Raw genomic sequence first — 15,230 nt, 5'->3', positions numbered from 1 at the left:
AAATCCCTGTTAGTATTACAAGAAAAGGAGTTCTGGAGTCAGACTGACATGGGTTCAAATCCAGACTCTGTCCTTTACAAGCTCTATGAGACTGGGCAAGTATCTTAACCTCTCTCAGGCTATAAAACCAAAAAGATGATCAATACCTACCCTCACATTATCAGAATCAAATGTGACAATGTATAAAATTATAATAAATTCAGTAATAGAATAAAATTCTAAACACAACACATAGCCTGATGCTCAATAATGGTAACTTTTGCCACTGAGAGCCAATTACTGAGTCAAAAAGGAATGTTCCAACCAGTCCTCCGTTCACCACGTTCAAAATCCAACAGTGAAATCTTTTCAAGAAAGGAAAGAGGGGTGCCTGGCTGGCTCAGTTGGAGAGGAATGCAATTCTTGATTTCAGGGTCATGGGTTCGAGCCCCGAGTCAGGTATAGAGATGACTTAAACAAATAAACTTAAGGAAAATTGTTTAAAAGAATGCCCAGAAATGGTACACAGTAAGTAAGCAAATCCTTCCAAGGGGCCACAGAAATAGATGCCTCATCACTGAGCCACAGAAGCCAACTCAAGCTCCCCCTTTCCTCTACATCCACTCCTTTGGTTCATGACTTCTTGTCTCTCAACTAGAGCTTCCTCGCCAATATTTCATCCTCAAATCTGTTCCATTTCCCAAACTGGCCTACACAGTATGCTGGAATCTTTCTAAAATAGAAATCTGGGGGCACCTGGGTGGCTCAGTCGGTTATGCATCCAACTTCGACTCAGGTCATGATCTTACAGTTCGTGGGTTCAAACCCCGCGTCGGGCTCTGTGCTGACAGCTCAGAGCCTGGAGCCTGCTTCGGATTCCGTGTCTCCCCCTCCCTCTGCCCCTTCCCCGCTCACGCTCTGTCTCTCAAAAATAAATAAAGGTGAAAACATTTTTAATAAATAAATAAATAAAATGCAAATCTGATCTATTTCAAATCCTGGAGATACTTGTTTCCAATCACCAGAGAATACTGTCCAACCCGGGAGCATGACTTCTGCAGCTGTTTACAAGGCACGTGAGGCACATTCGCTTTAACTGCCCACCCATTTTCCTCCCATTCAACCGCACTCCACAAGTTATCGAGAGGTGAACTTGTGCTATGCGCTCTACCAGGATTCAGAGACGCAAAGACCGCAAAAAGAAATACGGCCTCTCCTCAGGGAGGTACTGCATCTGACACTCCAAAATTCTACTCTCAAATGCTCAACTAGACCACGCTGACTTGTCTCCAAGTTATCTCCATGTCGATTACCCCGTCCCACTTACACCTAATGAGTTCATCCCTCAAGACCCTATCTTTCCTGGATTCTGTCCCCCCAGGGATATCTCAGAGGAGTTAATCATCCCTTGTTGTACACAGGAATTGTAATCATAAGGATCTATGTTTAGACCTGCAACTAACTGTAAGTATCGCGGCGTTTATGTACATATTTCTTCACATGCCTACATAACTGGCTCTTTGATACCATGAGCTCCTTGAAAGCAGAAATTGTGTCATAACTGTTTTTATAGCACTAGACCTAAGAAGGAGGTGCTGAATTCAGTAAATGTAAGATGCACAGCAGAAAGAATCTGTCAAAGCCATCTAACTGAAGTTCCAAGGGACATGTCTGGTACAAAAATCACCTCCCCTCATCACTGCATTCCTGGTCATACCAGAACAGATACTTTTTCTTTTTTTTTCAAATCTGAATAAAAGAGAGTTTGTTTCTCAAACTTTCAACTTCCAAAGATCACTTAAAGAAAATATGACATGCACACGGACCAGTAATTTTAACTGTTCATCAACATTTTGGTCAAAATAAAAAGCTAATATCACCTCATGCCAGTCAGAGTGGCTAAAATGAACAAATCAGGAGACTACAGATGCTGGCGAGGATGTGGAGAAACGGGAACCCTCTTGCATTGTTTGTGGGAATGCAAACTGGTGCAGCCGCTCTGGGAAACAGTGTGGAGATTCCTCAAAAAATAGATCTACCCTACAACCCAGCAATAGCACTGCTAGGAATTTACCCAAGGGATACAGGGGTGCTGACGCATAAGGGCACTTGTACCCCAATGTTTATAGCAGTACTATCAACAATAGCCAAATTATGGAAAGAGCCCAAATGTCCATCAACTGATGAATGGATAAAGAAATTGTGGTTTATATACACAATGGAATACTACATGGCAATGAGAAAGAATGAAATATGGCCTTTTGTAGCAACGTGGATGGAACTGCAGGGTATTATGCTAAGGGAAGTAAGTCAGGCAGAGAAAGATACCATATGTTCTCACTCATATGTGGATCCTGAGAAACTTTACAGAAGACCACAGGGGAGGGGAAGGAAAAAAAAAGTTAGAGACGGAAGGAGGCAAACCATAAGAGACTCTTAAAAATAGAATAAACTGAGGGTTGATGGGGGGTGGGAGGGAGGGGAGGGTGGGTGATGGGCATTGAGGAGGGCACCTGTTGGGATGGGCACTGGGTGTTGTATGGAAACCAATTTGACAACAAATTTCATATAAAAAAAAAAAAGCTAATAGGAGTTAAGTCATAACAATGAGAGGACATTTCAACTTTGTGAGCTGTGTGTGAATTAAATTGTTCTGTCACTTTTTCTCTTCTGAAGCCACCAAACTCACTGTGGTGCATACAAAGACTAAAAAGGAACACCAATATTGTGGGGATCCTATGTTGACAAACACTGACCTGAGTTGTCAAGAATTTCTGTAATTTTCTCCTGTCACTCACAAATTACAGCCACACTCTCCTCTTCTTCGATACCCCCGTCCAAGACCAATCCTTCCACTTGTCTGAGTATATCAGATCCTACATTTATCCACAGTACTCTTGGGATTTTGCCCATAAATTATGCCATCTATCATCACTCTTCTAAAATTGATACTTCTCCCTTAATATATAAACATATTCAAGTGTCTGCAACTTAAAAGAAAAAAAAGGGAAAGAGAAAGGAGGCACTTTACTTAACCCATGTTTCCCATGTACACTTTCCATCTCTACCACCTCATGACCCACAGTCATAACTTAGTCTATGAAATCTGGCTGATAAATCCTCTTTCACAATGATTTTTTTTATTTTTTTAATCTTTATTTATCTTTGAGAGAGACAGACAGAACGCAAGCAGGGGAGGGGCAGAGGGAGAGAGAGACACAGAATCCGAAGCAGTCTCCAGGCTCCAGGCTCTGAGCTGTCAGCGCGGAGCCCAATGCAGGTTTCAAACTCAAGAGCCATGAGATCATGACCTGAGCTAAAGCCTGACGCTTAACCAACTGAGCTACCCAGGCACCCCTACAATGATAATATTTTTTATTAAACTGCCAAAGACCTCTATTATTTCTATCCAAAGGCTTATCTTTGTCATTTTACTTGACTCTTCCCACCACTTCTTAGTATGCAAGGTTGAAGATTCAATCAAGAGAGGACAGTGAAGGGGCACGTGGGTGGCTCAGGTGGTTAAGCATCTGACTCTTGATTTCAGCTCAGGTCAGTCCTGAGATTAAGCCCTGTGTGGGGCTCTAAGCTGAGCATGAAGCCTGCTTGGCATTCTCTTTCTCTCCCTCTCATTCTCCCTGTCACTCTCCCTCTCTCAAAATAAACATTAAAAAAGAGAGAGAGGACAATGAAGGTATGCTAAACTCCAACCAAAGCTCCCAAGTTTCAAGAAGATAACTGAAATCCCAAGAAAGCTTTAAAAGCAACAACCTTCACTGTCATAAAATTCATACTCGTACATCTTTTTTTTTGGGGGGGGGGTGTATTTTCTAACAGAAATTAAATTGTTTATTAGGAGACAAAAACTAGATAAGGATAAATTAGATGATATAACAAGAATTCTGAGCCTCTCTGATACTAATATTTTCAATATTAACATACACTTCAATTCACTTCATAGAATAACAGGTATCAAATAAAGACTAAAATGAGTTGCTGGGCACACAGTGAATACAGGACACATGATTTCATCTGGTTAACACCACAGCAAAGACACCCCTTGGCAGCAAATGCAAGGAACAGACTCTCCCTTACTTTCTCTTAACAATGACAATAATGAGCAAATGCCCTGAAAGAAACATCACCATGACATCTGCAATCATCCTGTAAGAAGGAAAAAGTACAAGCATTTCTCATTTTCCAGGATTACTGCTACATTTCAGAAGTCTTCTTCATAATTAATTTCTAAAAACCAAATCCCCTTTTCCCATTAAAATGTATTCTCTGTGCAGCACACACACACCCAACTCTGCCTAAAAACTTTTGAGGAAGAAGTAATTAAAAAACCTCCACCCCAATGACATTTCAGAAACACTGAGTACACTGCAATTATTCTTTGCCTGCTGGCAGTGTTCATAGATCTCCTGCCCTTAATTACTCTCAACGCTTGTTCGCCAATTTTCTCCCTGTCCAAGGATCTCATGACTATACTCAAAACCTTCAGAACCTGTCATCCTTCTCTTGTCCTTCTAAGCTCCCACAGCAAACTCTGCCAAGAATTATACCCAAAGGCTAAGACAGTATATAAAATGGGTTAGTTCCTGATACTAACTTTATAAAATCTAAATTAAGGACAGCACACTAGTTTTTGTTCATATGGCATAATATTCTAGGTTTCAGAATCCAGAAAATACACAACTGATATATTTTCCAACAAAACAAAATTATCCACAAACGCATTTTATTTCTAGGAATAATAAGCTTAAAGTTCTTGAGCATATGGACCCCTTCCTTCTAGAGGATGCTTTTCGCCTACTTGAGAAAAATGCAAGGCCTGAATAGGACAAAGGAAAAGAATGAGAAATGTGATCACAGCAAGAATGAATGAAAAGTAAGGATGAAAAAGGAAAATGAAACAAGAAGAAAAAGGAAATCTACAAGTGATGTAAACACTATATATTACATGAAAACTATGAAGAGTCTTTACAGAGAACTCAAAGAGTAGCCAAAACAGATGACTAGTTAACAAAAATAAAACAAACACTAACTTTTATAAAGTTACGCCAAACTTCACTCAGATTTAAAGAAATGCAAATCAAGCAAAGATTCTGTTTCTCAATGATGCATATGACAAAAGTTCAAGGCTAAAAAGTTCAATAATACTGATGGTAAGGAAGAGAAAAGCCATCCTAATAGTTGGCTGGTAAGAGAGTAAACTGGCTAATATAACAAGATTTAGAAATATAATCCAACCGCTTGAATTTATTTTACAGCTATATTTAACCAATGTGCAAAGACACACATCGCTATTACTGCTGCACTTTTGTAAGGGCGACAAACTAGAAATCACCTAAAATCCACCAAGAGGGGACCCAGGATAACTACTAGCTTATACCTCAGTTTTAATAGAATATTAAAGAGCCTTTAAAAAGTACATACAAACGGGATGATGGGAAAACATCTTTAAGATATACTGATTGGGGAAAAAAAACACATCAAAGTTCAGAATGGTATATACATTGTGAAGCTATGTAACTTAGATAGGTAATTAAGTTTTTTATATAATATTATCTCTACCAAAACGGTCACAAACCCAGAAAATGGCTAAGTGTTACATACAATTGTCAGATAAAAAACATGACACCCAGTCAAATTTGAATTTCAGGTAAACAAAAATTTTTGGGGGTCAGTCTGTCCACATACTGCAAGGGACTTACTATTTTTTATTTGCTCAACCTGGCAACTCTCTCAACACACCACTGTGTGAGCTACACCATTAACGCTTCAGTTTCTGCATGTGGAAAATACAGGACAGACGATTATTTCTTCTAGTTGTACAATTATTTCTACGATTTTTTTCCCCCTACTTCTAAAACTTATTCATTCTAGGGGTGGCTCAGTCGGCTGAGCGTCTGACTTCGGCTCAGGTCATGATCTCGCAGTTTGTGGGTTCGAGCCCCGCATCGGGCTCTGTGCTGATGGCTCAGAGCCTGTAGCCTGCTTCGGATTCTGTGTCTCCCTCTCTCCCTGCCCCTTCCCCACTCATGCTCTGTCTCTCTCTGTCTCTCAAAAATGAATAAACGTTAAAAAAAAAAAAAAAAACCTTATTCATTCTAAAGCTCCCTAGAATTCTAGCATTTTATAAAGAATTCAGCATATACCCAGGATAATGTTCAACCTAACAGCTTCCCACAATACTTCAGTGAACCTCTTCAGTCCCTGGAAACAGACATTCCTCAACATGCTTCCTGGTCTCTGACTTTACACCACCCACACGGGCTCAGGAATCTTTTCTTTCACATATATGTAGATGATTTCTAGATTGTTCTTTCCTTCTCCAGTCAATCATGGAATTCATGGAAAGCTTCAAACCATTTGCAACACCAAAATGACACAGCTAACAAAAATACTGCCTTCATGGGGTGCCTGGGTGGCTCAGCTGGTTAAGCATCCGACTCTTGATTTTGGCTCAGGTCATGTTCTCACAGTTTGTGAGTTTGAGCACCTCGTCAGGCTCTGTGCTGACAGCCTGCTTGGGATTCTCTCTCCCTCTCTCTGCCCCAACCCCAACCCCTGCCGCTCGTGTGTGCTCACTTGCTCTCTCTCAGAAAAAATAAACATTTAAAATATATACATGTACGTGTGTGTGTGTGTGTGTGTGTGTGCACGTATATTGCCTTCAGACCAAAAAAATACAGCTTTTAGTGAGTACCTATATTACAGTATATCTATCGGAAATGTACAATTTAAATATGACCTACAAATATGAAGCAATTAGAGAACCAGATGAAATACTGAGTGTAAGGCTATTTCCCACATAGCCAAAGTCACAGAAGTCAAGACCTACAGACTGCCCAAATGTTAAGCCAACCCTGAGGATAAAAGTAAGAGTCTCCTCTCATTTTATGAAGCCAGTATTACTTTGATTCCCAAACCAGACAGAGACCCAGTAAAAAAAGAGACCTACAGGCCAATATCCCTGATGAATATGGATGCAAAAATTTTCAATAAGATACTAGCAAATCGAATTCAACAGCATATAAAAAGAATTATTCACCATGATCAAGTGGGATTCATTCCTGGGATGCAGGGCTGGTTCAACATTCGCAAATCAATGTGATACATCACATTAATAAAAGAAAAGATAAGAACCATATGATCCTGTCAATCGATGCAGAAAAGGCCTTTGACAAAATTCAGCATCCTTTCTTAATAAAAACCCTCGAAAAAGTCGGGATAGAAGGAACATACTTAAAGATCATAAAAGCCATTTATGAAAAGCCCACAGCTAACATCATCCTCAATGGGGAAAAACAGAGCTTTTTCCCTGAGATCAGGAACATGACAGGGATGTCCACTGTCATCGCTGTTGTTTAACATGGTGTTGCAAGTTCTAGCATCAGCAATCAGACAACAAAAGGAAATCAAAGGCATCAAAATTGGCAAAGATGAAGTCAAGCTTTCACTTTTTGCAGATGACATGATATTATACATGGAAAATCCGATAGACTCCACCAGAAGTCTGCTAGAACTGATACATGAATTTAGCAAAGTTGCAGGATACAAAATCAATGTACAGAAATCAGTTGCATTCTTATACACTAACAATGAAGCAACAGAAAGACAAAGAAACTGATCCCATTCACAATTGCACCAAGAAGCATAAAATACCTAGGAATAAATCTAACCAAAGATGTAAAAGATCTGTATGCTGAAAACTATAGCAAGCTTATGAAGGAAACTGAAGAAGATATAAAGAAATGGAAAAACATTCCGTGCTCATGGATTGGAAGAATAAATACTGTCAAAATGTCAATACTACCCAAAGCTATCTACACATTCAATGCAATCCCAATCAAAATGGCACCAGCATTCTTCTCGAAACTAGAACAAGCAATCCTAAAATTCATATGGAACCACAAAAGGCCCTGAATAGCCAAAGTAATTTTGAAGAAGAAGACCAAAGCAGGAGGCATCACAATCCCAGACTTTAGCCTCTACTACAAATCTGTAATCATCAAGACAGCATGGTGTTGGCACAAAAACAGACACATAGACCAATGCAATAGAATAGAAACCCCATAACTAGACCCACAAACGTATGGCCAACTCATCTTTGACAAAGCAGGAAAGAATATCCAATGGAAAAAAGACAGTCTTTTTAACAAATGGTGCTGGGAGAACTGGACAGCAACATGCAGAAGATTGAAACTAGACCACTTTCTCACACCATTCACAAAAATAAAATCAAAATGGATAAAGGACCTGAATGTGAGACAGGAAACCATCAAATCCCTAGAAGAGAAAGCAGGAAAAGACCTCTCTGACCTCAGCTGCAGCAAATTCTTACTTGACACATCCCCAAAGGCAAGGGAATTCAAAGCAAAAATGAACGACTGGGACCTCATGAAGATAAAAAGCTTCTGCACAGCAAAGGAAACAACCAACAAAACTAAAAGGCAACCAACGGAATGGGAAAAGATATTTGTAAATGACATATCGGACAAAGGGCTAGTATCCAAAATCTATAAAGACCTCACCAAACTCCACACCCGAAAAACAAATAACCCAGTGAAGAAATGGGCAGAAAACATGAATAGACACTTCTCTAAAGAAGACATCCGCGGGGCGCCTGGGTGGCGCAGTCGGTTAAGCGTCCGACTTCAGCCAGGTCACAATCTCGCGGTCCGTGAGTTCGAGCCCCGCATCAGGCTCTGGGCTGATGGCTCAGAACCTGGAGCCTGTTTCCGATTCTGTGTCTCCCTCTCTCTAACCCCTTCCCCGTTCATGCTCTGTCTCTCTCTGTCCCAAAAATAAATAAACGTTGAAAAAAAAATTAAAAAAAAAAAAAAAAAGAAGACATCCGGATGGCCAACAGGCACATGAAAAGATGCTCAACGTCGCTCCTCATCAGGGAAATACAAATCAAAACCACACTCAGATATCACCTCACACCAGTCAGAGTGGCCAAAATGAACAAATCAGGAGACTATAGATGCTGGAGAGGATGTGGAGAAACGGGAACCCTCTTGCACTGTTGGTGGGAATGCAAATTGGTGCAGCCACTCTGGAAAACAGTGTGGAGGTTCCTCAGAAAATTAAAAATAGACCTACACCATGACCCAGTAAGTGCACTGCTAGGAATTTACCCAAGGGATACAGGAGTCCTGATGCATAGGGGCACTTGTACCCCAATGTTTATAGCAGCACTCTCACCAATAGCCAAATTATGGAAAGAGCCTAAATGTCCATCAACTGATGAATGGATAAAAAAAACTGTGGTTCATATACACAATGGAGTACTATGTGGCAATGAGAAAGAATGAAATATGGCCCTTTGTAGCAACATGGATGGAACTGGAGAGTGTGATGCTAAATGAAATAAACCATACAGAGAAAGACAGATACCATATGGTTTCACTCTTATGTGGATCCTGAGAAACTTAACAGAAACCCATGGGGGAGGGGAAGGAAAAAAAAAGGGTTAGAGTGGGAGAGAGCCAAAGCATAAGAGACTCTTAAAAACTGAGAACAAACTACGGTTGATGGGAGGTGGGAGGGAGGGGAGGGTGGGTGATAGGTATTGAGGAGGGCACCTTTTGGGATGAGCACTGGGTGTTGTATAGAAACCAATTTGACAATAAACTTCATATATTGAAAAATAAAAAATAAAAAAAGTAAGAGTCTCCTAGTGCCAGCAGCTGGGGACTAGAAACAGTTACCTTCCAGAGTAGGTGGAGCAAAGCCTGGACAATTATATATGTAGACAGCATAAGACATTCTCTAACCCCTGTCCTGTTTATCCAGTCAGTACAACCAGATTTCTCCTTTGGTTTCCTGGGAACAAAACCCTGCCTTGAACCAGAGCCCATCTGACTGGGGCTCCCATCACTCAGTCCAGGTTTTGCCAGCTTCCTCCCACTGAAAGCTGCACATGGTGCTTTATAATCCACAGCTTCAGAGGGGATTAAGAAAAATGATTTGCCATACTCATGACCCCCAAACCACAACGTTTATACCTACAACTGCCACCAGTGATTTCTATTATTTCCTAAAACCTCTTCCTTGAGGGTCCTATTCATTTGGTGGTATTTTAAAACATATTTTAATGATCATTCTAAGCTACTCATTATTCTTCGGACACTTTTTTCCCCACTTATGGCTATTTCCAATACAACCAACTGTATAGCTAAGTCAATTTTTCCTAGGTTTGATCCCACTCAACCTGGGTTTCCTGTTCTACTGACTCAACTCTGTATATAAGTACAAGAGGTGCAAGAATAGTAACACCAGTGAGTGCTATGCCTAATTACTACAGGTACAACCACTAACCTACCTATAGTTCCCTTTTTTTTCTTTTGAGAGAAAGCATGGGTGCTCACATGCAGGCAGGGGATGGGCAGGGTGGGAGGGAGGAGGGAGGAAGGGAGAGAGGGAGAGAGAGAGAGAGAGGGAGAGAGGGAGAGGGAGAGGGAGGGAGAGAGAGAGAGAGAGAGGGAGGGAGGGAGGGAGGGAGAGAATCTTAAGCAGGCTCCACACTCAGCACAGAGGCCAACGTGGGGCTTAATCTCATGACCCTAGGATTATGACCTAAGCAGAAGTCAAGATTTGTATGCTCAGCCAACTAAGCCACACAGGCACCCTTTTAAAACTCTAACATTATCTTTAAAACCAGTCAACTATCCAAAGTGGATTATTTCTTTGTCTGCAAAACAGTCTATTAATTCATGCTTTCCTCTACAGGATCTTCTGTATATCTTTTTCACTTCATATGAGGGCTACCTCCAGACAGGCATGCCATATTTACAATTATGATTATGCTTTACAATTAAGTGGTTTCCTTTGAAAGCAATTATGGCAGCAGGAGCACAATCTACCAAAATACCTCCTGTGGCATATCCATTTCAAAGGATTATTAACTCATTTAATATTTTAATGTGCAAAAAAGCAACAGATTTTGAGCTAATATAGCTACTGAGTTCTTCCATTTATTAAATGAAACCGTGAAATGAAATAAATGCAACCCATAAAACAAAACTACTGATTTGTTAAATGGGCAAATCTTATCTCTTCCACAAAATTTAAGAAACAGATCATCTCATTAATAACTGATTTCTTAAAAATATGGCTCAATTTCTTTGAATCTTCTGATATTTAACATTTAACAGCTTAATAAACAAATAACAGAATACCCAGCAGAGGAAGACTTTGCGTCCTGCAAATGCTCTTTCTTCACAGAATCACCTCTCAAGCTTTCGTCCCATGATTTCTCTCTTGTGTCTTCAGAAATGTGCCCACCGCCGACACTGCCACGGGTGTCCACTGACCGTTGATTTGAATGTTTCCTGTCTCCTTCTCTCCTACCAGATTGGCTCCATGACGATGAACTTTCTTCACTGTTTTCTGTGGGTTTTCGAAAACCACGATGCACAGAATCCTGAGTGACCGGTACTGAAGATGAACTAGATGGGTCAAAATTTCTGCCCCTGCTATGAAATGACAGTTCTTCATCATCAGAGGGTCTTAAAAATTTAGGTTTCAAATTTCCAAGAGAAGAAAACTCTTGATTTTGGCTCGGATTGGATTGTCTTCTATACGTTTCTGAAGACCCCGACCTATTATCTTTTTCATCACCACTAGACCTTTCTTTATTGACACTGTTTGTAATACTTGTTGAACTATATCTATCCGTTGAACTTTTATTATCTTTTACCAAGTCTGATTTTCTACTTTCTTGACTACTTTGTGCTTTATCTGAACATGTTGGTCTCCTCCACCGTTCTCGTTTACACTCTTCTTTTGTGGATGCAGTTTTTTCAGCTTCTTCTAATTTCGACTGAAATATTTCCATTGACTACAAAGGAGAGAAAGTAAACAAGATATCTGAAATTAAGAAAGGTTCAATGACTTGTACCCCCATTTGCCATTGTGCCGTGATACACCATCATATGGCACAATGAAGAAAAACCCAATAAAGGAGAGAAGAAAGAACCCATATAATCATTCTACCTGATCAGGGCTTAAGTGTGCCCTCTCCCAACTCATATGTTGAAGCCTTAACCTCTGGTACCTCAGAACATGACAGCATCTAGAGACAGGCGCTTGAAGTTCAGTTGGGCCCTAATTCAACCTGATGGATGTTCTTATAAGAAGAAATATGGAAATACAAAGAGATATAGTAGATAAGTACACAAAGAGAAAATACCATGTGAGGACATAGAGAAGGCAGCCATTTATAAGCCAAAAAGAGATGCTCCAGAAGAAACCAAACATTGTAACACCTTAATCTTGGACTTCAATTTTCCTGAACTGTGAGAAAATAAATTTCTGTTATTTAAACCACCTGGTCTGTGGAACTTTGTTATGGCAGCCCTAACAAACTAATATATCATCCTAAGATAAATGCTTAAAAAAAATACGATTACTCAACAAAAAATTACCAAACAATGAAAAAAATATAAGAACTCAAATGTGGGGCCACTTAGACCAACTGCCCAGCACTAAAACAAAATATAATACAGAAAACAGCGAAGATATCATTTATGAAAAATTAATTCCTACTGTCAGTGAGATTCAAGAGGTCACAACATTACTAAAACAAAACAGATTCTCATGAAAAAAGAACAGTCCAAGAACAAGACAAACTTGTAAATGAAAACTACGTGTCCAAAAATATGCATATATATATATATATAGTGAACAAAAGAAAAGAAAACATCCAAATTAGTGAACTCCACACTAGTCTGGGAATTCTGTCTACTTAAGAAAAGATGGTAAATAAATGTAAGTTATAAGGAAAAAAGACAAGGACAATTAACTCTAGAGAATCTAATATGCACATATGGGTACTTCCAGAAGGAAAGAGCAAAAATAGAGCAAAGTATTAACAATATAACAATAATATCAGTAATAAGAATAATATAAGAAAATTTCCCAAGCTAATTTCCACATATGAAGGGCTTATCCAGGAGTGCCTGGGTGGCTCAGTCAGTGAAGCGTCCAACTTTGGCTCAGGTCATGATCTCGCAGTCCATGAGTTCAAGCCCCGCATCGGGCTCTGTGCTGACAGCTTAGAGCCTGGAGCCTGTTTCAGATTCTGTGTCTCCCTCTCTCTCTGCCCCTCCCCCGTTCATGCTGTGTCTCTCTGTCTCAGAAATAAACGTTAAAAAATTAAAAAAAAAAAAAAATGGAAGGAAAACTTCCAAATTCATTCTATGAGGCCAACATTACCATGATACCAAATCCAGATAAAGGCAACACCAAATAAGAGAACTACAGGCCAATATCCCTGATGAACACAGATGCAAAAATTCCCAATACAATACTAGCAAACCAACAATCCCTATCAAAACAACACCAGCATTCTTCACAGAGCTAGAACAAACAATCCCAAAATTTGCATGGAACCAGAAAAGACCCCAAATAGCCAAAGCAATCCTGAAAAAGAAAACCAAAGCTGGAGGCATCACAATCACGGACTTCGAGCTGTATTACAAAGCAGTAATCATCAAGACAGTATGGTACTGGCACAAGAACAGACACTCAGATCAATGGAACAGAATAGAGAACCCAGAAACAGACCCACAAATGTATGGCCAACTACTCTTTGACAAAGCAGGGAAGAGTATCCAATGGAATAAAGACTGTCTCTTCAGCAAGTGGTGCTGGGAAAACTGGACAGTGACATGCAGAAGAATGAACCTGGACCACTTTCTAACACCATACACAAAAATAAACTCAAAATGGATGAAAGACCTAAATGGAAGACAGGAAGCCATCAAAATCCTCGAGAAGAAAGCAGGAAAAAACCTCTTTGACCTCAGTCACAGCAACTTCTTACTCAACACGTCTTCAGAGGCAAGGGAATTAAAAGCAAAAATGAACTATTGGGACCTCACCAAAATAAAAACCTTCTGCACAGCAAAGGAACTAATCAGCAAAACAAAAGGAAACCAATAGAATGGGAGAAGATATTTGCCAATGACATATCAGATAAAGGGTTAGTATCCAAAATCTATAAAGAACTTATCAAACTCAACACCCAAAAAACAAATAATCCAGTGAAGAAATGGGCAAAAGACATGAATAGACACTTTTCCAAAGAGACATCCAGATGGCCAACCAACACATGAAAAAATGCTCAACATCATTCATCATCAGGGAAATATAAATCAAAACTACAATGAGATACCACATCACCTTGTCAGAATGGCTAACGTTAACAACTCAGGCAACAACAGATGTTGGTGAGGATGCGGAAAAAAAGGATGTCTTTTGCACTGCTGGTGGGAATGCAAACTGGTGCAGCCACTCTGAAAAACAGTATGGAGGTTCCTCAAAAAATTAAAAATAGAACTACCCTACAACCCAGCAATTACACTACTAGGTATTTATTTATCCAAGGGATACAGGTGTGCTGTTTTGAAGGGGCACATGCATCCCAATGTTTATAGCAGCACTATCGACAACAGCCAAAGTATGGAAAGAGCCCAAATGTCCATCAACAGATGAATGGAGAAGAAGATGTATACATATACAATGGAGTATTACTTGGCAATCAAAAAGAATGAAATCTTGTCATTTGCAACTATGTGGATGGAACTAGAGGATATTATGCCACGCAAAATTAGTCAGAGAAAGACAAATAGCATAAGACTTCACTCACATGAGGAATTTTAGATACAAAACAGATGAACCTAAGGGAAGCAAAAATAATATAAAAACAGGGAGGGGGACAAAACATAGGAGACTCTTAAATATAGAGAACAAACAGAGGGTTGCTGGAAGAGTTGTGGGAGGAGTGATGGGTTAAATGGGTAAGGGGCATTACCCATTTATATGCTACCTAACTTGGATGTAAAAAAAAAAAAAAAAAAAAAAAATACCAGCAAACCACTTCCAATAGTACATTAACAGAATCATTCACCACGACCAAATGGGATTTATTCCTGGACTGCAAGGGTGGTTCAATATTTGCAAATCAATCAATGTGATAATATCAGTAAGAGAGAGGAAAAGAACCATATGATCATTCCAACAGATTCAAAAAAGCATCTGACAAAGTACAGCATCCATTCATGATAAAAACCCTCAACAAAGTACATTTACAGGGAACATACCTCATCATAATAAAGGCCATCTATGAAAAAACCACAGCTAATGTCATCCTCAATGGTAAAACTGAGAATTTTTCCTCTATGGTCAGGAACAAGACAGGAATGTCTGCTCTCACCGTTATTTAACATAGTACC

General features: G+C 39.7%; 1 protein-coding gene across 2 annotated transcripts in view; it reads right to left on the bottom strand.

The window, feature by feature from the left end:
* The window catches only part of CWF19L2 (CWF19 like cell cycle control factor 2), a 151,717-nt gene that overhangs the window by 88,788 nt on the left and 47,699 nt on the right, over window positions 1-15,230 (bottom strand). For both annotated transcript variants that reach the window (XM_025928560.2, XM_086679238.1), the window contains exon 8: window positions 11,172-11,833. In XM_025928560.2, coding sequence (XP_025784345.2) covers window positions 11,172-11,833 — 662 coding nt within the window. The remainder of the gene's footprint in view (window positions 1-11,171; window positions 11,834-15,230) is intronic.

Source organism: Puma concolor, chromosome D1, assembly GCF_028749965.1.
Source record: "Puma concolor isolate L17-30 chromosome D1, mPumCon1.1.hap2, whole genome shotgun sequence".
NCBI lineage: Eukaryota > Metazoa > Chordata > Mammalia > Carnivora > Felidae > Puma > Puma concolor.
Note: the sequence above shows the minus strand (reverse complement) of the source record. Positions and strands in the feature narration are given on the sequence as shown.